At 46.1% G+C, this 21,591-nt stretch overlaps 1 protein-coding gene across 4 annotated transcripts in view; it reads right to left on the bottom strand.

Annotated features, from left to right (window-relative positions):
- Nucleotides 1-2,612: 2,612 nt before the first annotated feature.
- RHOBTB2 (Rho related BTB domain containing 2) overlaps nt 2,613-21,591 on the bottom strand; it is a 33,729-nt gene continuing 14,750 nt past the window's right edge. For all 4 annotated transcript variants that reach the window (XM_035139518.3, XM_060268356.2, XM_060268357.2 and 1 more), the window contains 9 exons: nt 13,979-14,180; nt 12,900-13,003; nt 11,156-11,341; nt 9,122-10,134; nt 7,463-7,581; nt 6,154-6,304; nt 5,020-5,108; nt 4,364-4,469; nt 2,613-3,896 (listed from right to left, as the gene is read on the bottom strand). In XM_035139518.3, the coding sequence (XP_034995409.2) occupies nt 3,664-3,896; nt 4,364-4,469; nt 5,020-5,108; nt 6,154-6,304; nt 7,463-7,581; nt 9,122-10,134; nt 11,156-11,341; nt 12,900-13,003; nt 13,979-14,180 (2,203 nt within the window). In that variant the 3' untranslated portion in view covers nt 2,613-3,663. The remainder of the gene's footprint in view (nt 3,897-4,363; nt 4,470-5,019; nt 5,109-6,153; nt 6,305-7,462; nt 7,582-9,121; nt 10,135-11,155; nt 11,342-12,899; nt 13,004-13,978; nt 14,181-21,591) is intronic.

Raw genomic sequence — 21,591 nt, 5'->3', positions numbered from 1 at the left:
CACAAGGACATGCTGCTGGCTTTGAGTATTGTTGTTTTATGCTTTACACTTAAAGACAAGGCTATCCTTGCCCTCGGGCTTTACAGCGAGATTAGACAAATTCATGAAGGAAGGTAAAGTCACTTCCAGTCTTCAGTAGAAGTGTGGCAACAAATACCAGTTGCTGGAGACAAACAGATACTGGCTGTTGCCTTTATCTTGCTCTCTGTCTGGGCTTTCCTAAAGTATGGGTGGCTGGGAGGAACTTATAGGTTAGGTTAATTTCTGGCCTGATCCTGCAGTGCTACTCATACATTGTGTTTATTCTTCATGAGATCTGCTAATCTGCTGTAATTTATTGGAGAGGGCATGTCCACCCGTAACTTTTGCAAAAGAGAAGGCGAGACAGCATAACTGAATTTTTTACTTTCTCTGCTGTCTTCTCTCCAGAGCTTTTGTGGAACCACAGATGCTGGAAACCTAAACTGTTTGGATCCATTTTTAAAAATACTCTAATTAACTATGGAACAATAAACATGTATTTGCACACTGTTTTGAATAGTGCTTACAGGAGTGTCTCTGGAACAGGTACATTGCTATGTGGGCAGAGTTTTCGATAAAGGTGCTGGATTAAGTGACATTTGGAGACTGGTCCCATCTTAAATGCTAAGCAATGTGCCAGTCTCTAGCTGGTCTCCTGCTTGCCCCCTGATGGCAAGACGTGTTGGCCAACCAGAATGAGACCTTTTAACTTCACTTGCCAGTTTTGGGAAGGACAGACTGCTTGTACACTTACTTGTAATGCAGAGTCTCCCTTGAACATTGTGCACACCAACATTCACTCCAGTATCTCAATCAGGTCACCGTTCTGTTTCAAGGGGACCAGATAATAATGTAATCACATTTTAATGGTATGGTGTATCATTTCACCATTGAGATCATAATGAAACTTGATAACAGTTGTTTTTATCATAATTCTTGAGTCATCAAACTTTGACCCCCAGATCCATTTCCCCCCCCCAAGGGGTAGCAATAAAAAGTGTGAATTAGGTGTAGTGCAATTCCTGAAACACAATAAGCTTTAGTAGCTTATCTCGTTGAATGTTCTCTAGCTGCTGAGATTTCTGTGTGCAATGCCTCCATATTTTTGGACAACTGGCTAAGGAAAAATACTTTTAAGTACTGTAGATCCTACTGCATTTAATGCCACTTCTTCTTAGGTAAATGGGATTAGCATAGTCCCTTGGCCTGTTAAACCTTTGAACTACCTGACAGCAGAAGCTGATGGGAAGGAGTGAATTGTGGCAAATATGCAGCAAGCGTCTATACCAGGCATCCCCAGACTTTGGCCCTCCAGATGTTTTGGACTACAATTCCCATCTTCCCCGACCACTGGTCCTGTTAGCTAGGGATCATGGGAGTTGTAGGCCAAAACATCTGGAAGGCTGCAGTTTGGGGGTGCCTGGTCTATACTCTTATGTAGAAGTGTGCTATGGTTCTTTTGCACATAATACATGTTTCTCCAAAACAGTGCTAAGGGGAATAAGGTACATCATTGCAGAAGAATTTAAAAGTGTTTGCTGAGTGTGGCTTAAGCATGCACAGACTGGAAACTGGAATACTTTCAGCAGTTCAAGCATGTGCATGTGGGTGATCCATCTTATCCACCCAACTTGGGTAAGGCAGAGAGACAGAAACTGGTTAAGCTTTAATGAACAGGTGAATCCTTGGACCTGGGTTTAGCTGTTCCAAATGCAACACTATGCCATACTTACCTATGGGTTAGTAGAACAAGCAGAATATGCTTGATAAATTATGTAGCCTGTTTGGCAAAAATACTTGAAGTTTGTATTTATTTCTAGATATATTAATGTCTTTATATTCAGGTGTTCAGTTTTTAGCGATTTTGTTCTTTTGATATGTGAATATATAAAATAATGTTTAGTTCTTTGCTTTGCCCTTGCCGTTTCTTGCTGTTGGAAGTCAAAAACAACTTATTTGAAGGCAGAAGCTTTTTACCTTGTTTATGAAGCTATGTAAAGCTGCACTGGAGCTGCACAAAGCAATTAAAAGATTTTTTTAAAATGGTATACATTGTCTTGCAATCTGTCCACATATTCTCAAGGTAGGCTTGGGTCTCAGGTGACACTTTGAAGGCAGCAACCAAGCTGTTGGGTTAGTGGGGCTGGACCCTACCTAGGTGGGAGACGAGCAGGATTCTCAAAGATATGATGGATCAGTGATATTAAATCTTTTCTAACTTTTACAATTTAAATAAAGCTTGTCAGGAGTTTGTAACAGTTTTGGTCATGAATCAGTAGAGCCAGTACTATTCAACTAGGTCCTCGTCTACTTTTGGGGGTGGGGCGGGACCTTGGGGACAAGTGTGGCTTTCAAGCCTTTCCAACTGTCCTTTGGGCCTGCCCCCAGACACACACCCTCCTCGAAAGTATTCACCCAGCTGGAATGTTCTTGAATTTTGGTTATGCCTCTTCCCTGCCTGGACGGAGGACCAGGCTACTGTGTACAATGATGAATTTACATAGATCACTCCACCCACTTTTGCAACAAGAGAGGTTTCCCAGAAAGGAGCACGACCCTTCACTTCAAATCACAGACAGAGGCCACAAGCATCTTTTTAAAATACCATTTATTACAACACAACCTTGCACACTAAAATCCAAGTTGGTGTATTGGTTTGCTTCGTTAAAAACAGTGTCAACTGTTGAGAGTTTCCTATTCTTTCAGAAGCAGCACATTCCCAAACATCGTGGCCAGCACAGGCCAGGATGGAAGAGACTCCCTTGCCAACCTTCTTAACTTGCTCTCATTGGGCTAGCCAACCTGGTAACTTGTAGTGTGCAAACAATGAGAGAAAGAAAGAAAACAGTATCTTTCCAGCCACAGCAGGCATGTTCTGTGTTCTAGTAGGACTTTTTTCCTGTTGCAATTCAGTCTCAGTGCAGAACTGAAGCATCTGTTGGCCTATGCCTCCTCTAGCAGGGCCTGCCTCTCATGAGAGGAGGGTCTACAGCTGTTTGATGCTCCCAGGACCTGTGCCTTGCTGCTAGCAAACATCCTAGAGCTAAGCCCCAGGGGTGGACGTGCAACAGAAAAATGATCACCTTGTCATGAAAAGCCCAGAAAATTCTGGGGCACAGCGCCTGTCTTCAGCAGCTTGAAATGACATGGTACAGAGGGGCAGACAGCGTGAGACACCCAATTATTTCTTTTTTGATTTTTGCAAAGGTGCAGGAACCCTCCTTAAATCAATGAACTGCTGAATTTTCCTCGTAACAGATTTTCAAAGTAAACCTCTTGCATTCCTGTAAACGTGAGGTGTGTGTCCACCTAGATGAGTGAACCTCTTTTAAAGAAAACTGGCTTGCCTGACATTTCACCTGGGCAGCCTCCAATGGCTGTGCACCAACACTAACTGAGGCAAGGACTGGGACCATATGGAGAGAGCTCTGGGTGAAGATGTAGGATGCTCCAGACCCTGAGCTCCACCTGTACAGGTTCTTGCCAACCTCCCAGGGACATTCATGCTTGTTTTCTCCACTGAGGGTTTTAGCTGGTGGTGTCCTCTCTAAGCCTGTCAAGCTGGACGTTGGCCAGGGTGGCAGGCTCCCATCTCTCAAGAGAGATCGAGGAGTGTGTGTGTGTGTAGGGGCAGCGCATCCCTCAGACCACAGCAGAGGAGGAGGAGGAAGAGGAAGATGAAGCTGTGGCTGCTGATGAGGAAGGGGACTGGGCGGGGGAGGAGGCATTCCAGAAGAGCCACCTCCTCTTAGGCTGCCGTTTCTGATGGAGGTAGTCTTCCTTTTCACGCTCCTTCCTGGCCCTCTGATAGTGGTCCTCCTCCTTCAGGTACCAAACGGGGGGCCACCGATGCTTCTCAAAATAGTCCTGGTTCTCTGCAATGGGAGGAAGGAAGGAACTTTAGAAGCCTGCTATTACAGTTAAAAAAGAAAAGTCAGAATTGCAAACAAATGCAGCTGACGTTTGTGGGAAAAGCAATCTGTGGAGAGGTGGGTGGTTTACAAAACTCTGAACTGTCAATGTGCAATTGATTTGCAGCAAAACGAGATGGCATGAGCCATTGACCTGAAAGGGTTAGAACAGCTTTCAATGGAAGAGAGGCACAGACAGGAGCCAACCCTGAGGATCAGCAACTGCAATGAGGAATCCTACTAGAAGGGATGGGATGGGAACAGGCCTCGATTTTTTGGGTTTTGCTGAGATTACAAGGGTTACAAATTGGCTCTAAGCTGAAAACTGATACTCTTGTGCATGTTTAAGAAACAGCTATAAAAATCTTATTTGTTGCTTTTCCCCATGGACACCCAAGGCAATGCACAACTCATAATTCTTCCATGCTTACCTGCTGACATTGCTTTCATCTCTCGAGGAAATTTGCGGCAGATGTTGTTGTAGTTGGTGCAGATGTGATGGAGGCACCAGTCGGCCAGCTGGTAGGCACCATGGAACTGTGGGAGGGGAAAAATAAGATATTGGCATAAGTCACAGCACAACACTATGGGGTAATTTAGCCAGGATGAAGGAAATGATTGGGGCTACCAACAGTGCAATCCTGTACAGAATGGGTAGGGAACCTTCAGCATATGGGCCAATCCTGGCCCACCAGTGGGTCCAGCTTGACCCACAAGGCCCCCAAACACACCTACCACTGGTAACGCCAGCTGATGGGCAGAAGGACAGGATTTAATCTTGCATTGGCTGTGTGCCCTGTTCCCAGCAGGGAACAGGATCACACAGCCAAGGCAGTGGAATTTAATCCCTGCTCATCAGATGATTGCACTTCTTTCCTTAGTGGGAGGTGGGTGCAGTGGGGGGGGGACTCCCACCTGTCAGTCATGTGACATGTAACTGACAGGTGAGTCCCCGGTGACTACCTGCCAGATTTGGCCCCTTGCGCCAACTGCTGTACAAGTTGATTGGGAAGCAAGTCTCAGAGTTCAATGAGTCTGACCTCCAGGAATTACTATGGATTCACTATGACCAAGCCGTTTACTATACCTGAGCCAGCTCCAGGAACACAAGGACATCACCATCAATATCCACTAACATCTGAGTTGCTTCCATCAGACCAGACACCGTGAACTGTTCTGTAAAAACAAACACAAGGAGGTCAGAGTGCATCAGTGTGACTTCCTCACTAACAGGGCAGAATAGATAAAGACCAATCTTTTTCTTTCACTTTTTAAGCAAGGAAGAAACAGGATTCTAACTTTTCTAACACAGCATTATTGCTGTGATGGGTTTTTTATTTTTAAAAATGGCCCAGTTTGAAAAGAAATCCATATTCAATTTGTATTTTGTTAAAACTGAATCCTGTTCTAACAAGCAAATGGGCCTGCTTTTCTACAGGCCCATGAATCCCCCCCTACATAAAATAAATTTTAAAAATCAGATAGGCAACTCCAGAGGAAAGCAATCTTGTGCACAGTAGTGAATTGCTTATGTATTTGGTGCCACAGTTTGCCAATAAATGCTAAGTGGGTTTGGACTCACCCTTGACATGCTCCACAACATCATCAGAGCTTAGCATCTGCAGCCCACCACACCACTGATTAAGACACAGACCCCTTCAGTGTCAGGTAGGGTCTACCATTTTTAAAAAATGTTTTTGTTTTTGTTTTAAACCTTGCAAATAAAAATCGAGCTTATCAATCAATGGGAGAGGTTCTAGGTCAGCCCACTCTACTTTTGTTTTAAAAGGAAACTTTTAAAACTATGGAGCATTCACAAATGTGATACTCCACTGCCTCCCTCAAGCGGAACAGTTCATTCTGCCAGCTCAGCATCTCCTCATTCTGGGGCCTGAGAGAGGACAGAAGAGGCGCACAGTGTGCCACCTGCTGGCCAGACCAAGACAAGCAATGGGTCAGCCAGAAAGTCACCCGGTGGTTGTCTATCCCCAAGTAAGCCTGCTTTAAACACTGAAAACTATATGGCTTGCCTCAAACCCTATAATCCCATCAACGCCTTCAGGGAAGGTTCTCCAGATCATAGAGTGACACCTAAGCCTAAGCTAACATCACTCCAAAAGGTGAGGAGAAGGATCAAAGCACAGCACAAGCCCCATTGCTCCATATTGTGCCTGATGACAGCTATGAAGTCAGAACCGTGCCTGCAGCTCCCCAATATTACCTGTCAGTGCAACTAGGTGTGGCAGACACAGGCGGTTGGCAAGGATGATAAGCTTCATGTAATCAAGGTCTGATGTGGAAGAAAACTGCCCTGTGTACAGGTACTCCAGCACTGCCCTCATGCAACTCTTGCTGGTGTAAGGTAACACCACCTGTAAGAGCAAGGACATGCACACAAGAGGGGTTAAATTTACAACACACTGAGATTTGTGGTCATTTTACTTCCTCAATAATATACAGCAGGGAATTAGGAAGTCGCATATTTTTCACACACATCAGCACACCTAGTAAGGTACTAGCTCCCTCTCTGCATCTGGTTTACAATGTTTACATTCTGGTGAAAAAGATACATGGGCACCACCGTTCCCAGGTTACAAAATTTATGTATTCTTGTAAATGGGTGTGAATTTGCCATATGAAAATGCAATAGGCAAATCAGGGTCCTAAAAGTCCCTTTGTATGTTGTTCCAAGGTTGACATAAAATAGGTGGTCTTGCACAGATTGGGTCTTTTATCTGCCGTTTGCAAGGGTTTCAGAAGGGAAAGGGCCTTTTCAAAGTGCTGACCACAGTGCTAAAATTCAAGCAGTATTTCTCCTCCTCACTCATTAAAATGGGACATAATCTGCATAGCTTCCATTTATTTCCATGGAGCTTGTATAAAAGGACTTCTTGGTGGGTCCTGGCTGTCTCCCACTCTGCCACCTTTACTGGCACCTAAAACCTGTTGCTTGAGATGGCCACCTCATTGTAGGGTTGGCTTTCAATACAATGCCCCTCTGCCTATTTGAAGCTTGCTCAAATTGTGGGAGAAAAGGTAGGAGGCCCTCAGAAAAAATTCTAAGTCTTGACTCCTTTTAGCCAAACTGTGTCCCCAAAGCCTTCTTAAAACCACAAGAGGTCAGGGAGCTGGATAGCCTATAATCTGAGTACTGCCCCCAGTCCGTCCCTTATTACTGTATAAAACATATAGGATCTTCCCCTCCAAGCCCCACATAATGGCACTTGCCCTAAAACCCTTCCCTACCATCTCTCCCTTTCTTCCCTTGAGCCTGGATGCGGAGAGATCTGGGTAAAAAGCAAGAAGCAGGCACTCTACTCCCTCCCAAACCCCAGGGATCTTAGCTCAGCAGTTGAAAGAAATGAAAACATTTACTCATCAAAAGATCTGCTCAGGTACAGTGTGGACCAAAACTAAAGTTGCACACAGTAGGAAATGGGGTCCAAGTATTAGTTAGAGCTATGTCTAAGTTGGAAAACTAGAGAGATGATCATTCAGTCTGGAGCTTTTCATGCTCACGGTGGCCTTACCTCTTGAGTTGAGCTCTCCACAAATGGACCCCCAAACATAGCAGCCATCCAGTCACAACTGGAGATTAGCAAGGGCTTGTGGGCACTGATAGCACCATCATCCAGCATAAAGGTGACATCTGCAAACAAGTAAAGAAGCATAAGCAAATGTTTTTATGTTTGTGGACTGTGCTTTATCACCACATAATAACAGGGGGTTGTAGCCAACTTGAGTTCTACTCAGAGTAGGCCCAACCTAAGCTAGTCATGGCCATTAACTTCAGTGGATCTACTCTGAATAGGAGTAGCACTGTATAGAACTCAGAGAAAACTAATGAGATGCTAAGGGCTAGAATTTCCACAAGAACATAACCCCCCCAATAATACTAAAGGAATAAAGTCACCTACAGCAATTTCCCCCATCTACAAAGTAATTGTGCAGATCAGGTTTGAGTTGTGAGTTCTGGATTTCTATACCTATTTGATCTTTTTCTAGGAGCCCGACAAGCCAAAATAGGGATGGGAGCCAATGTTGAAAAACAATCAACCTCAGCAAGCATGGGAGTTGTAGTCCAACACCATCTGGAGGACCCCACCCATAGGAGCATTGCATCATGTGATCAATTATGCAGGGTGGGGCTTACCAGGGCTCCCCAGTTGGCACTCCTGGCCCCAACCAGGGTTACTGATTTGAGTTACTGATGAATGAAACAGTGGATGTATGATTTTTGTGGTTCATGCTGTGGCCACAGACATGATATGTGATCTGATGGTGAATTTGGGGTGACCCAATCAAAAAATCCTGAGGATCCATGTGCTTTTACCTCCCCCCTCCCAGGCAGCCTCCTTTATTGCAAGCATCCCTTATCTGGCTTTCCCATCTACCGACCGACCGGTTGTGTCCCTTATCTGGCCTGCCGATCAGCTTGGATATCAGCTGCTGAGAGCTGGCAGAGGCATCCCTCTGCTCCTGACTGCAGCGGCAGCTGAGGGATCCCACTGCCGGAGCCATGGCATTCGTTCCATATAGAATCATAGAGTTGGAAGAGACCGCAAGGGCCATCCAGTCCAACCCCCTGCCAAGCAGGAAACACCATCAAAGCATTCCTGATAGATGGCTGTCAAGCCTCCACTTAAAGACCCCCAAAGAAGGAGACTCCACCACACTCCTTGGCAGCAAGTTCCACTGTCGAACAGCTCTTACTGTCAGGAAGTTCTTCCTAATGTTTAGGTGGAATCTTCTTTCTTGTAGTTTGAATCCATTGCTCCGCACGCACACGCACACGCACAGAGATTTCTCCTTACCCTTGAGGAGGAAAAAACTGTGTGTTGGAGCAAAAAATACGGTACAAAGCAGAACACTAAAAAAAACCCAACTTGGACACCCAGAAACATCTGAAGTAGTGCAATCAAAAATTCTACTAACTCATTCTTCCTGGTGAAGGTGGCTCCTAAAGGGCTTCCAATGCAACACTTAAACCAGGGTGAGAACAATGTCCAGGGGGTTGGACTGGATGGCCCTTGTGGTCTCTTCCAACTCTATGATTCTATGATTCCTGTCCCCCCCTGTTACTTTAGCCCATCACCAAAATTCATTTGAGCCCCCTGTATCCTGGAACTCAAATGACATTGGTCCCAATAGCCATGTCCCACATGGCTACCCAGTGCTCTATAGCGTACCGGAAAAAGTCCCCTTGGCCAGACACTCCTTAACCCGGTTGGTTCTCCTGACGTGGAAGGCTTTGGTGATCTCCTGGTTCATGAATGCCTCATTGTTCAGGATGTTGGCCACCATCATCCTGAGGTCAAAGACTTCTAGCAGCTCAGCAATGTGGGCAATATGCATCAGGTCCCTCTCATTCTCATCCAGCTCTCCTGTGTACAGATATTTGAGCACAGCCCTGAAGGGCCCCAGTTGGATGGAAGGGTCCATCTTCACCACCACCATAAGTCGGGGCTTGTACGTCATGGGGTCATCTGCCATCTCCTCCTGGATGCTGACAAAGGCACGGCTCCAAGAGGAGAGGATCCGCCCCCGTTTCAGCCCTCGTTCCCCATAGTTCTTGCCCCGCAATATCCCATCGCTGGTGGAGGCTCTAAGGCACGGTTTTTGCTGGCCGGAGCCAGCTTCCTCAGCACTCTCACAGATATCAAAACTAGCAGCTCTCAGAAGGAATTCCCGGCCATGGTGATGCCTCTCTTCCTGATGGAGGGTCCGCTCAGCAACACCAGCCCCGGTGCCGCTTCCTGCCATCCTCTGCTGGCTCTCCTCACTCAGGTCCATCAAGAACAAGTCGTAGAACTTAGAGGAGGAGGTGGAGAGGTAGATCTTATGCGCGTAGATTTTGATTCTCTCTTGCAACACCAGGATGACATCCGCACACAAGGGGTCCTCCAGCAGGTTGGCTGGACGCTCCTCGTTGTTGGAAGGAGGGTCAGGAACAAGGATGATGGGTGGGGGTGGCTTGGGGGGCAAGAAAGGGGCCTGGAGCAATGGCCTCTGGACATTACGCAGGTGAGACTTCCAGAACTGGAGATGCCGGCGGGAGATGAGGGCAGCTCGGATGGCATTGTCGAAGACATCCTTAATGCCAAATTGGGCCACGACGCTGGTCTCATAATAAGGAATCCCCAGCTCTTTGGCCACCTCTCGCCCCTTCTCTGGAGGGAGAATTTCATTTGGTTTGATCGGTCTGGAGAGAGGGGGGGGAACCAGGAAGAGGAAAACTAGTTATCCAAGGCCAAAATGACAGAGGTAAATCAGCGTAAGGTAGAAAAGTGGCAATTCACAAGGAGAAAACTATCAGGTGTGGATCCCCATTATCTGGCTGTACCTGCCTTTGCCTCTACTGCCTTTCCTCTCTTAGTTTTGCAGTTTGTTTTCTACTCTCCATACCAGGCACCCCCAACTCCCATGATCCCTAGCTAAGAGGACCAGTGGTCAGGGATGATGGGAACTGTAGTCCAAAACATCTGGAGGGCCAAAGTTTGGGGATGCCTGCTCCATACTCTCAGAATGTGTCCCACGGCCCTAGCCAAGGGAGCTTTCTCTCCTAGCCAAGGGAGCTAAATTGGAAGCATGGGAAGTATTATTTAAAAACAACAACACAGGTGTGGGGCCATCCAGGTAACAGTCTGCACTAGTTGCCCAATTGTCCCTGCCCAAAATGTAGACGGAGCAGGAAGCTGCAGAAGCTGAAGATTTGTAGACTAGAAGGTTCGATACACACTAAATCCCTGCACATACTGCCTTTCTCCTTCAACCAGGGACTACTATTCAATATGCTTGTTCTGCTGAACTACAGCGTTCACTGGTGTCCATTGGGACTGTTAGCACAGAAGACAGGGAGCCAATGACAGGTGGAACCAATTCTAGTTTTCCCCACCCTCCTCCTCCCTGCTGGGCTCTACAAGCGCAACGACGAGACTGAGGAGGAAGAACCTTTCTGACAATGATGCCACAAGTCAAATCTAAATCTAGCACCCCCACCTTTGTCTTCTGGGTTACTGAGCCAGGGAGCAGGTAACAGTGCAGCACTGGAGGACAGACCTGACATTGCGCCATAGGCAAGTGCATGAGTCTTCATGCTCTAGCTCTAGCCTGGGAATGCCACAAACTTCCTGTCCTGTCATCTATGAAACATGGTACCTGTGATGCCCAACCACAGTTTAGCTTCCCCAGCCCACCAAAGCCGCCCTTGGGTTATTTTCTACCTGGCTAAAGGTCGCCTAGCTCGATTTACTGCTTCCAGGTCAGCATAGCGAAGGTCAAGCTGGCAGCCTACAAGGATGACAGGAGCTCGGGGGCAGAAGTGCTTGATCTCTGGGTACCACATGGTCTTCACATGATGTAAGGAGTTGGGGTTAGCAATGGAGAAGCATAATACTACAACGTCAGATCTGTGGACAGAGAGGAGGCAAGAGTTAGTTATCACTTTGGTCTCTGCAAGCCCTCTCTACATTAGTCAGCACCTCTTGGTGCAAGCATGCACTCTGCAGGATGACACCCAGTCCCTCCAAGTGTAATGCACACCCCAACCTTCCCCAAAGTTTTGGTGCAAATCCAGTGCTGTCCTTGCAAGTGTTTCTCTCTCTCTCTCTCTCTCTCTCTCTGTGTGTGTGTGTGTGTGTGTGTGTGTTTGTAATGGGTCTATGTGTACTCTGTGCTCATTGTTACCACAACCACCATAGTGGTACATTGCCCACCCCCAATGGAGAATTCGATGTGTTCTCATAAGAGTGTATGGCAAGCATTAATTTAAGTATCAGCAAATTAAGGGAGGAATGTGGGGAGAACATTGGGGCAAGGGCTAAAGCTGCTTCCTGTTGCAACAGCCCCCCCCCCCCCGTGTTTATGGCAAGGGGTTGTCTCAGATAAAAGGGCATTTACTCTGTCCCAGATAACTTGGTTGGAGTCACTGAAAAAGTGTGCCTGGTCCTATTTGCATAGCCCCCACCACTTCATCTGCATATGTCTACTTGGGTTCCATTTCTTGGTTAAATGCTCCATGATAGTAAAACCCTAAGAGTGGGCTTTTATGTATATTTTAGACTTGCTAACCACCCCTCTTGCCCTTGTTCCATCTGAGATGCCTGCTACTATATTAACACATAGTGTCTATTTTGAGGGAGGGCTGGTATATTGCTAGGACATTCCACACCCCACCAGTGGAGTACAATATGAAATCGCCTGCTATATCAATCTATCCTCATATTAAGATCTTCCTCCAACACCCTGTTCCAGGTCCCCTAACTGCCTGGAATATAGGGTATGGTTTCTTGGCACCAAAGCCACGGGAAATCTTTTCCTTGGGAGGGTCAGCCTGCTCTATCATTTCTAACTTGCAACACTTTGCAAAGGCCACTTGACATTTGCTCTGAAGGCCTTTGTGCGATTATAATTCTTCTCATCTCTAAGTAGAGTTGAGACTATTACCTTGGGCTGAGCTCTCCACTCCTTAGCACTGGTGTTCCTGTTGATGGATTATGTTTGTGTTTCACTTGTTTAGATTATTGTTTTAATTTTGTTTAATGGATTTCAAGCATCTTGTTGCTCACTTTACATATCCATCAGGTCAGAGGTCAGGCCTGGCTTCCCCTTTTGTTTCCCTTGCACATTACACATCCCATCTCAACCCTGAAGTATTTCTGTCAGTGATTGCCAGGTCTTTAAAGCATAAGTGAGGAGTGGGAGCAAGCAGGTTTTGTCTCATCACAACAAACACAAAGCTTTTCTCACAGCAATGAATGACAACCACATGGGAAAAGGTACAAAGGGTCCAATGAAGGACACCCCTCAAGGAGGGGTAAACTGGATCCTTTGCAGGACACAACCATCCTGCAAGATAGACCAGACTGAGACATGTTTGTTTCCACTTGACCACCCAGTGAGCTTCTAAGCCAAGACTGAATGTTTGTTCCATGTTCACCATTAGCACTGCACCAGATCAATACTGACCTTCCATAAGCAAAGCGCCTGTCCTTGTGATGGTCTCCAAAGGTATCCCAAAGCCTCAAGGACACGCTAACATCATCTACCACATCTCGAGAGCGCTCCAATACCTGAGAGAAGGCAAAAAGATGACATACTTCAAATGAATAGAAAGGACTAGGAGGGCTGGAATGCCCAGTAGCTTTTCAGTCTGATAATCAGTGATGCAGGATTTCAGGAAAAGGCTGAATATTTTTTTCTCAACATTTCACACCCACACCCACACCCAAAATCTTTTCAATTATTTAATTTGATTGGGAGCACAGCGGGTGGCGCTGTGGGTTAAACCACTGAGCCTAGGGCTTGCCGATCAGAGGTTACCTGGGAATAAGCTTACTAAAAGCAATGAGACTTACTTCTAAGTAGGCTTGCACTCTCACAGTATGGACACAACTATTCGATCACAGGCATTTAAACAATTACATTGTTTAAATTTCAGATGGAAAAATGAAGGCTTACTAACTTTAGCATGTCAAAAAAGAGCTATACATTTCTGTTTATTATATATATACACATGCTCTGTAGGGACAGAAATTTGGGGGGGGGAGACCTCAACTTTGAAGCTGCCCAATTTGATTAGCACTGTATCCATTACTTGAGTCAATTCATTTTATGATGATGATGATGATGATGATTATTATTATTATTATTTTCAAAATGGAAATTTTCCTCACAGAAAAACAGAGCAGGAGAAAATGTTTTGCCCAGAATTACTGTTGATCACTGGAGGGAATCTGATTCTCCTCAAACCCAGGATTAACCAGATAAAAGTGAGGAGGTGGGAAAGGGTCGTGGCTCAATGGTTGAACTTTGCTTTGCATTGCTTTGCATGCAGAAAGTTCAAGGTTCCATTCCTGGCATCTCTAGGGAGGGTTAGGAGAAACCCTGGAGAGCCACTGCCAGTCAGTGTAGACAATACTGAGCTAGATGGATTGTTGGTCTGGCTCAGTATAAAGCAGTTTTTTGTGTCACCTATAAGCCCAGGTATTGATTTTCCACCAGTGAGACTTCCAGGTGATTTATCCATTGACAAAGATACCACTCACCTCCTGGCAAACACGATACTGGTCAATGGCCCAGACTGTGGGCACATGGGTAGCAAGAAGCTGGTACTGAGTCAGTGTGGCATTACAAGCACGGGCACAAATGAGCCTGGTCTTGCCCACTGCGTTGTCCCCAACCACAACACACTTGATAGTTTCTACGTTTGGCCTTTCATAATCCATGTCAGAATCCATTAATTGGGACCTGTAGCAAGAAACACAGAAAAAAACAGAAGAAAGGGCATTAGGTCACTTCCGGACGAACAGTTTATTGATTTGATTTGTTTGCACAGTCTAGGATGAGACGGTACAACTTTGCAAATGTGATATTACATCAAGCAATAGTTTTCCCACACTTTGCAGTGCATTTTCCTCACACTTTCCTTATTGCATTATATCTAACTCTGAAGAAAGCAGATTGATTATGCCAGAGAAACCCCCCAAAATAGCAAGAGTCTGGAATTACCCCCAGACTCTGAAATCCTTACATGGTTTGGGTTCTTTCTCAGGCCAAATGTCCTGTTTTCTGCTCCCCACAGGAATGCCATGTTCCTGACTGTTCCCACACTCCAACAAAGACTACCCAGCAGTAGCAACCTTACCAACTCACTGTTTCACAATGGTTTGCAGGGCTGTGCTTTGTTCTGCGCTCCCTTGCTCCATACCAATTCATAAACAGAATAATTCCACACTGAGAAAACATTGCAGCAAGGGCAGATTCCACAAAAGGCTCTAAAGTCCAAAACAAGCAGCACCCCAGGGAGGGAGGGAGCCTTCTGGATCAGGCCATCTAGTCAATCCTGTTCTGACAGTGGCCCACCAATATGCCTGTGCGAAACAGTCAAACAGGATCTGAGCACAAGAGCCCTCTCCCCTTCTGGACTTCCTAGCAACAACTGGCATTCGGAAACAGTACTGCCTCTGACTGCGGAGGCATCGTGGATAGGAGACATCGACAGCCTTATCCTCCAATCTTGCCATGGGCAAAATTTACTAAAGCAGAAACTGGAGTTCAGAGCAAAATAAATTTTTTAGATTTGTTTATGTCGTCCAATCAACCAACACAAAACAAAAGTTTATGAATATGAAGTAACACAAGGAAAGAATGAAAGAAATTAACTCAAACAAGTACATATATTAAAATTTGATGTCTGAGACATAACACCTACTGGATATTTTCTTTTTAATGCACATGGGATATAGGTAATCCAGTGTGCAGCCCTGAATTCTTCTGGTTTCTGATGGCAGGAGGGTGAGCAGAGACAATTGGACCACCTGGCCATTCTGGCAATTCACTTTGGCCTGGTAGAGACTGACTGGTACAAAACAAGCAACCCTGGTCTTCTCTGCCAAGCTCACCTCACCCAAATCCAATTCAGCAGGATTCCCACATTGTCCGAATCTGTGTTCTTCCAGACATCAGCTGAACAGAATGGCCTGCTCCAGAAATGTGCCCAGAATAATCGCCTCTAGCAGGGAGTTTTGCCCCAAGCACCAGCTCCCCAACCTGGTTGTCCCTCACAAACAAGAAGGGATCTCCCCCACCCCACCCCATGACAAGCCTCCCAGGATGCAGAAGACTTGGACAGCTGCCTTCCTCCAGACTGACGCAAACCACACTGAACCCATAGAGCAACAAACAAGAGCCTTCATGAGAGGCATGGAGTCCAGGCAGCTCTCTCCGCCTCTCCATCCAAAGCAGGGTCCCTTTAAAATGTAATCTCTCTGAAGCATGCATCCTTAGCCTCAGATAAGACCACATGCTCTGCCAATTTGATTCTAGCTGCCTCTGCCTTCTCCGATTCCTCCACCCACCCACCCACCCACCCCTCCCTTTCCAGCAATGGCTAAAGAAACTCTCTCTCTCTCTCTCTCTCTCTCTCTCTCTCACACACACACACACACACACACACACACAGTATGTGCATGCACTTGCATAATAGAAGCAGCCTTTGGGGCATAGCAGGGCAACTGCAGAGCAGCCAAGCTCCTGCCTGTCTGCCCAAGCTGCAACAACTGGCATTTGGGACAGCATCTCTTACAATGTTTCCAGTAGAGTCAAACAGCAGGACAAAGCAGCAAGACTCAGGCTCCCATCTGGACTTTTTCATTCCTTGTTTTCTATGATAGGGAAGTTCACAGCAAGGCTATCCCAACTGGGGATAATCATAGCACAGCAGAATGACCCAACACAGGTTGTTGTAAGTAGGGACGCCACCTTGGGAAAGTTTGGGTCTTTAGTAGTATCCTTTAGGAACATAGAAAGCTACCTTATACCAAGTTGAGCAGTATTGTCAACACTGACTAACAGAGGTTTTCCCCATTCCTACCTCGAGATGCCAAAAACTGAACCTATCTCATTCTGCATGCAAAGCAGTTACTCAAGCTTTGAACTACAGTGGTACCTCAGGTTAAGAACTTAATTTGTTCTGGAGGTCTGTTCTTAACCTGAAACTGTTCTTAACCTGAGGTACCACTTTAGTTAATGGGGCCTCCCTCTGCCGCCCCGCTGCGATTTCTGTTCTCATCCTGAGGCGAAGTTCTTAACCCGAGGTACTATTTCTGGGTTAGCAGAGTCTGTAACCTGAAGCGCCTGTAACCCGAGGTACCACTGTACAGACCTTTGGGGGCAGGTATGGACACACAGACCCTGAAAACTCATAACCAAACAGCCAGTTTGTAGTCACTAGAAACATAAATCCTCAGCAGAGTATTTTGCCAGACATGAAGTCCAGATGTGCAATGAAGCCGTGTGTTACTCAAAACAGTATTACGACACCATAGCTCAGGATGGGGTATTTAAAACACTGACATGAGGAGGAGGTGCTCTCCTCAAATGCAGTAAGTTTCTTGGTGTGTTTTCAATATTATGTTGGTACAGAAGTGAAAATGAGGGGGGGGGCACAAAGAGCCAGTACAGTGTAGTGTTTAGAGTGTTAGGCTATAGGACCAGGTTCAAACCTGATTCAGCCATGAAATTCACTGTGTGACCTTGGACCAGTCAAAGTATCATAACCTAACCTACCTAGCAGGGGTGTTGTGAGGATAGAATGGAGAAGGTGGAGCACCTTGAGCTCTGTGATGGAAAGGTGAGGTGTAAATGCAAAGAAAGAAAGAAAACCCCAATAAACAGCCATGACAACAAAAATCCACATTAAAGAGGTGCAGCTTCATCTATCCTAAAAGTACAAAGAGGATTTTTCAATGTACTTTCCTCCCATTTACAACGCAGAAAGTTCTTAAGGAAAGGCTAAACAGTACCAGCACTGGTCATCCTTCAACCTCCATTGCATCAGTGGGACTTTGGAGGTGAAGTGCATAGCAGGCTTCTGCAGAGAAAGGCTGAGCACCACCACTCAGCAATCCCAGCCTGCATAAATCAGAGTGGCTGTTCGTTTTACTGGGGTGCTGCCAACTCCCCTTGGCTGAGAATCAGATCCTGCATGCAGAAGCCTGTGAGTCTTCTAACTAAGGTGCCTGGCAGTTAAAAGCCTTTGGAAAGGCTTGGATTGTACAGCCCAGTTTCATCAATTCCAAGCCATACTGCAACAAGCTCCACCCCAACAACCTGATCAGTGGAAATATGTTTTAAAATCATGGCGTTACCTTTTGGGGATATTTCTTAATCTCGGGGTTGTGGGTTCAAGTCCCACTTTGGGCAAAAAGATTCGTGTATTGCAGGGGGTTGGACGAGATGACCCTCATGGTCCCTTCCAACATTACTATTCCATGATTCTGACATTTCTGATCACATAATCATAACATCGTTTCCTTTCCACACGGGGAGAGGTGGTGGAGCCATCTGTAGCGGATCCCACTGCTCTGGCTACCAATTGTGTTGTATCCCACCTTCGTATATGCTATAAACAGGGCTGCTCTGGCCCTCTCAGGTGGCAGGGTGGGAAAGGAGAAGTGGGTGGGAGGCTGAGGGTGGGGAGAGGTCAGTGCAAGTCCGAGCCTCCAGGACACGAAGCCCAACTGTGGCCCTCTGGGAGACCATGTGACGGCCAGGCTGTGTGTGTCATCTTTGACCAGGAACGTGTCTCTGGTTTGGGCTCAGGCAATGGCATTTTTAAGCATTTTTATTTCTTTACTTGCTTTAGGGGGGCTTAACTAACTGACCAATTGCATCACAAAAAGCTCAATTCTGCCCCCCCAAACATAAATTCTGCCCCCCCAGGACCCTTAACAAACATGATTCCCATTATTCTTTTTTTGTGATAAAGAGAGGAAACATGCTTTATAAACGTATGGTTTGTATGCAGTCCTAATGCCTGGCACATAGCTGAGGGTCTTTGATGCACATGGATTGAACAAAGTTGCTGTTATCTGCTGCCATCTCATGTAGATGAGCTAATATGGGGAGCTGGAGAGGTAACTGTGGCCTGACATATTTGATTAACTTCCTTAATGCAAGGTTTTCTTCCTGCCTTATCCTGCCTTCAAGAACTCCAGGATCAGACCTTCCACTCATTTAACAACAGAAGTGCTTCCTTGCCCAGGTATTCTTATTGCTCTCTGCTCCACGACGGGGTGAGCTCCCGTTGCTCGGTCCCTGCTCCTGCCAACCTAGCAGTTCGAAAGCAGGCAGTGCAAAGTAGATAAACAGGGACTGCTCTGGTGAGAAGGTAAACGGCGTTTCCATGCACTGCTCTGGTTCACCAGAAGTGGCTTAGTCATGCTGGCCACATGACTCGGAAGCTGTCTGTGGACAAACGCCGGTTCCTTTGGCCTATAGAGCGAGATGAGCACACAACCCCATAGTCGTCCGTGACTGGACCTAACGGTCAGGGGTACCTTTACCATGGATATGACAAGCTACAGCCAACAGAGGCCCTTGCCACACATAGAACTGCATCCTGCACAACACCACTAATAGCAATGAATGGGCTATCTGGGGGAGTGTAACATCTTCTCATGAAGAGGGAAATAAGGTATATTCACAGCAGAAGCGCAGCCTCCATAAAAGATGAGAGAGGACACATGCACTGTGTGTTGTAGATGGAGAAAGACGTGTACATTTATTGTGCGGCAAAGTGATCTTCTTACTATTATTATAAAAGATAATTACCAAATGGTTAAAGGGGCAAGGGGGAAAAATACAGTTAAAAAGATGCCATTAATTTCTCAGCCAGTGGGTGCTGAATGATAGAGGGAAGAGGTCCATGCACCACCCAGAAATAGCTCTAAAATATCTGAGTCTCAGGTACCTGTTGATGCTAACAAGAACAACAAAACAGCACTTGTGATAAAAATGTGGACACACAAGACATGCCTGGCAAAAAAACACATGCGCTGCCGTTGTGGACACACTGCCAGTCTTTCATTTCTAAAGCTCCTGATATGCAACCCTGCCAGGGTAGGAGGAGGTTGGACAACAAGGGCAGTTTGTCTTCATGCAACAATGGAGTGAAAGCTGACTGAAGTTTAAAGGAGGGATGGGCATTCTGTGGCTCTCCAGATGTTGCTGGACTGCAGCTCCCATCACGCCTTACCATTGGCCATGCTGTCTGAGGCTCATAGGAGTTTGCATTCCATAAGAGGTGGACAGCCACCTTATTCTTATTTTATCCTCATCCTTATTTTAAGGCTGCAGCCAGACACACTTCCCTGAGACAAGGTCTCATTGAATATAGTGGGGTTTATTTTGGAGCAAACTTGCATAACATTGTGTTGTGATTCTCAGCCCCAGAGGCACTGAGAACCTTCAGCTCTTCAACTACACCTTTATTCTCAGTGAACTGGAGAATCCAGCCTTCCATGGGGAAAAGAGCAAGAGAGATAGGAAATTGTGCTGTGCAACTGTATCATACCTACTAACATACCTACTAGGTGACCCTGGGCTGCACTATTCTATATTTGTGGGGTTCTATTATATTCTATAACATTATTTTTATTTATTGTTTGTAAGCCACTTTGAGATTCATTTGAAGAATAGCAGCATAGAAATACAATAAATCTGATCAGAACAATCATACGTACTGCCTTGAACTCCTTGTAGGAAAGGAGGAGAAAATAATAAATAGGTATTATAAAGATGTTACTGATAGCCTTCAGAAATATGCAGTCTGCTGAAACAAAGAGCAAATTTTAGAACAGGGACAGAATTGGGCCAGTTCCTGTTTGGTGTGCGAATAGTGGCTGCCTCTCTTTGGAGAGCTTGTGATCACAACCAAGAAGCAGAATAGATTTTCATGGACGCCCAAATCTCCTTGCGGGCTTTCGCCTCATAGCTTATTTCTTAGCACAAAACAGGATGTGTTGAACCTCAAACCCATTTCACCCAAGTAAGAGTTAGCAGCAAGCTGTCCCTCTGTGACAGTCAGCTCATTGGGTGTGTTAACAGTTAAAAGAACTCACTCCTAGTGGGAGCGGATTTCAAAATGAGTGTGCAAGACACGTGGGGAGGTGAAATAAAGGCAAACTGAAGGCAGGTGCCATGTGAAACTCCTGCAGCAACAGCAACAGCAGCAGCTGTGGAGGCGGTCAGCAAACTAGCACCCATGTGACATTCAGGAGGGGACAATCCTGGCCCAGACAAATCCTATCACTGTTGTTTTGGGCCTCTCCTCTCTCCCCACTCTCCTTCCTTGCTGTTATGATTCCACTTCCCTCCCCTGAAAAGAAACCCTCTCTCCTAGGATCCCAACACCAGTAGGAGATAATCGAACAAGTCGTTCTTCCTCTCCATTTCAGCCCCGTGTCTATTTCTGTAGCTCTTTTGTCTGAGTGCACAAAATCCATTACAGGTAGTTGCTTTTGTTCTCTAGGACCTGCACTTAGGCTCTGTAATCACCACCACACCCAGATGCTCTCCTCCCTCCCAGCACATCTCCTGCCACACACACTCTCTGCCCTTATCTCCTTTGCCAACTCCCTCTTATCTCCTTTATCTCAACACCCTCTTATTTCAATGGCAGTCTTTCGACTACTGCTGGTCATTCCTGCTCATTTGATTCCTCCGCTATATGCCCCTCTCACCCCGTACTCTTGGTGACATGTCCTCAGTTCCTTGTCATCAAATCTGCCCCGCTATCTCTCAGAGAGAGTAGAAATGTGTTCCTTGCAAGCTGCCCCAGTCTTCGGTTGCCAAGGAAACTAGAGAATCTCTCAGGGAGCCTAACCTGTTTCCTAGCAACCGACAGGCTAAATGTGCCCCCACCCCACTCAATCTCATTTCACAAAACACAAAATGGGGGACAGGGAGAAATAGCGCAACAAAAATAATTAGTAAAAATATCCCCTGGTTATGGAGCATTTCCGGTGGGGGGGGGTTGTAGAGGAAGAAGGGTGGGCGGACTTGAATATCCCCACAGAGACCGGGAAGGGAGGCATGGTCAAAGAACTCTGCAGATTACGATCAGTGCCTACTTTGCAAAATTATGCGAATGAAGTTGAAGAGGTAAAGCTTAATAGGAGCGATGCTTTCGCAAACGAAGCGGAGTGGGGCGCCAATACGTGTTTATTTATGTCTACCCATATGCGCGCGTGCACACACACACACACACTCTACGTTACTCTCTAAGCACACTGCACATTTCTTCCACATTACAAGCACATCAAAGCACAGGAGGCTGCAGAAGCATCTGGCTTGTTTGAAGGAAGAGAGAAACCCG

Source organism: Zootoca vivipara, chromosome 14 (genome assembly GCF_965207765.1).
Source record: "Zootoca vivipara chromosome 14, rZooViv2.hap1.1, whole genome shotgun sequence".
Classification (NCBI taxonomy): domain Eukaryota; kingdom Metazoa; phylum Chordata; class Lepidosauria; order Squamata; family Lacertidae; genus Zootoca; species Zootoca vivipara.
The sequence above is the reverse complement of the archived record's forward strand: the minus strand, read 5'-3'. Positions and strand labels throughout refer to the sequence as shown.